This window comes from Cyprinodon variegatus, unplaced genomic scaffold, assembly GCF_000732505.1.
Source record: "Cyprinodon variegatus isolate N-32 unplaced genomic scaffold, C_variegatus-1.0 Scaffold65, whole genome shotgun sequence".
Classification (NCBI taxonomy): Eukaryota; Metazoa; Chordata; class Actinopteri; order Cyprinodontiformes; family Cyprinodontidae; genus Cyprinodon; species Cyprinodon variegatus.
The window spans coordinates 326,630-329,713 of NW_015150518.1; the positions used below are offsets into that span (position 1 = coordinate 326,630).

The 3,084-nt window shown below is 41.2% G+C and overlaps 1 protein-coding gene across 1 annotated transcript in view; it reads right to left on the reverse strand.

The window, feature by feature from the left end:
• Positions 1 to 24: 24 nt before the first annotated feature.
• LOC107082927 overlaps positions 25 to 3,084 on the reverse strand; it is a 6,490-nt gene continuing 3,430 nt past the window's right edge. The window contains exon 4 of the mRNA XM_015371824.1: positions 25 to 2,563. Coding sequence (XP_015227310.1) covers positions 2,370 to 2,563 — 194 coding nt within the window. The 3' untranslated portion in view covers positions 25 to 2,369. The remainder of the gene's footprint in view (positions 2,564 to 3,084) is intronic.

Sequence of the window (3,084 nt, forward strand, 5' to 3'; positions counted from 1 at the left end):
CAATAAAAAATACTTGCCCCGGGCGATCGGACGATGGTTAACATCGAGCCCTGCTGGTGTAACATTTCTCATCATTTCTATCATGTAAATGGAAGAAGAAAAGGTGATATCGGCTTCAAGAATCAACCCCAATGAAGGATTCCACATCCTCCATCTCCGACCCGCTCAAGTACGTCATGTGGAGCACTTGTGCAATAATGTTAATCAATGAGAACTCTTTCACATCCATCCATCCATTTGAGGTAGAGAACAATCAATGATCAACTATCGGTCTTTGTAATAGGGATAAATGATCCTATTTATCCCTTTGGAATATCATGACAATTATCGCATGTTTTGCTCCTATTAATTTAATAATATCGCGCATGCTCTCCTCGAGCTCCTAGGAAGTTGGAGCGGAGCAAGACGGAAGGGACAGCGAAGGCTGTAGGCTTTGCTTTGCACAGGTGGACTGAAACGAAGCTGGGCCGTTATGGAGGATGTGGAATTTCAGGGTTAGACTGATGTCAAAATAATCTGTATCGGCCTGAAAAATCCTGTATCGGTTGACGTCTATCGAATTAATCAATAGTTATCAATATTCAGCTAAATTGAAATCATAAGGCAGTTCATCCTGGACGCCTATAAAAGTATGATCTGTAGCTTTGGTTCTGGATCAAAGGCTGGGAATTTTCTTCAGATGATAGAACCTACGAAAGGATCAGTGATACCAAAGTCTGACCCAGTCTGCAGGCTTCACTGCATCCTCGACACTGACATTTGCTCACTAACCAGTTTTGTTGCCTCATGCAGAAGATCCCAGATCTGCTGGAGATCTTTGCACTCTGGGCTGATGTTGAGGACCAGACACACTTTTTTTAAAAAGGGCTCCTTCAGCTTAGCTTTGCATTCCTGCAGCTGGGTTTTCACATCTGGTTCCGCCTGATCCTGGTGGGTTAAGAGGATCACTGTTCGGCTCCAGACGTTTTCCCCAAACATCGTCTCCATCTGCTTCACTGTTTTCTTAACATTTGTGGGGAAGAAACCCAGTCTGGCAACCAGCAGGATGGCATGGGGAACAGGACTCCACAGGTTGATGCATCTGAGGATCTCCTTCTTCAGGTCAGGGCTGAACCTTCCAGAGATTCCTGGGGTGTCGATGATGGTCACCTCCCTGCTGAAGATGGTCCCTCTCTGCAGACAGCACTGGGTTCCACCTGATCATGACAGTAACAAAGTAAATCTACCAACATTGGGATTTCTGGTTTGAACCTTTCTTGCAAAAATCGCCTCTGTCAGTTTCTCCATAATTTCACAGAAGCCTTTTGGTTTGCTTATCGAAATTTAACAAAGGTCAAAGGTCAATCCCTTCAGCTACAGATTTAACACCACAGGACATTACTCCAATCCTGAACTTCTTTGAACTATGAGCTAAAATGTTCTGATTCTTATTTTTAATCTTTTTCTTCCTGTCGATGCTCTTCGTCTGATGTCCATTTAACCTCCTTATAATTACTGGATCTGCTGAAACATGGAGCCTTTTATCATCAAAGATTTGGTGAAACAGCTTTGCACCAAAGCTGCTTGCGTCCAACCATACTTTGGGCCTGATCTTCAGAGAGTCCAAATAAGAGGCGTTATATATATTTATAGAGGGCCTAACTGTCAGGGTTGGGTGAAATTGGTTGAGGACCCAAATGCAAAAATTAGTTATTTGGATGAAGACGGCACTAGAAATACAAATCCAGCAACCAAAAGGAAGAAATCAAAATTAGGAGACACCGGGGGGGGAAACACGTATGAGGATAGAAGCAATAAAGAGAAACCAGCACCGAGGAACTGCACAGGAAGAGTATATGTGGGAGACAAAACAAAGACTGGGCTAATCAACTGATAGGGAGCAGGTGTGGATGGAAGCAACTAGAAGCTAGGGAAAGGAGACTGGCTCAAGAGGGCAATAGAGAGCAACACAAGAAACACAACACTGCTTAAATATAACTAGAAAACAACTAAAACAGAACAAATTGGAAATGAAACAATAACCAAGAAAACACATAATCACATAAAAAAAGCAAATCAAAAAGAAACTCAAACGGAACCAAAAAATCCACAAAGGACAGGATCACGACACTTACACTGGTAGTCCATCTCTAAATGGGGAAAAATTCTGATTTTCTAATTAGCTTTCTTAAGCTTTTTTAACTTGAAATATGTTTGACTTGGAATTAAATGTTTTTGTTAATAAATTCTTATATTTTAACTGGAAGTTGTTGTGAATGTTAAGTGTTAAAGCTTTAATCCCACCTTCATCTGTTAACTTTAACACATAGCATCTTCAGCCTTAGTTCAAAGAACAATATATGACAGTCTGAAAGTTATCTGAGTAAACTCTAAATAGCATAAACACATCCAGGTGCACCGAGCTGCAGGCTGCACTGCTGGGTAGCCTCAGTCTGTGGTTTACCTGAGAGCTGACTGGCGGCAGCACTGCTGGTGTTGAAGGCAGTTCTTCCCAGTATGGTGTTCCCACTGGAGCTCTTCCCCACTCCAGGCCACCCAACAAGAACCAGCTGGATGTCTGTAACTGGACCACAGAGAACATAACATTCTGATCAAACTCAGGTTGTTTGTGTGATTCCGTTTGTTAAAGACTTTTAACAGGTCAATCAGAACTGAAATTAAAAATTAAAGCATGAATTTTTTTCTGATATTGTTCTTTTAAACTGTGGTAAGCCTCGTGTGTTGTTTAAAGTTGTTAACTCTGCTCTGTCTCACAGTTATTAATAGCAGTCTGTCCTCTGGAGTAGTCCCTTTAAATCTTAAACATGCAGTCGTGCAGCCTTTATTAAAAAAACCTGTGCTGGATCCTACTGTTCTGTGGAATTTTAGGCCTATCTCTAAGTTGCCTTTCTTCTCAAAAATCTTAGAGAAGATTGTTTATTCTCAGCTCATGGACTTTTTAAATGAACAAAATGTTCTTGAGATTTTCCAATCTGGTTTTAAAACATTGCACAGCACAGAATCAGCGCTTTTAAGAGTTTTTAATGACATCTTTTTAGCTACTGAGTCTGGACACTATGTCGTCCTTGGACTTTTCGATTTGAC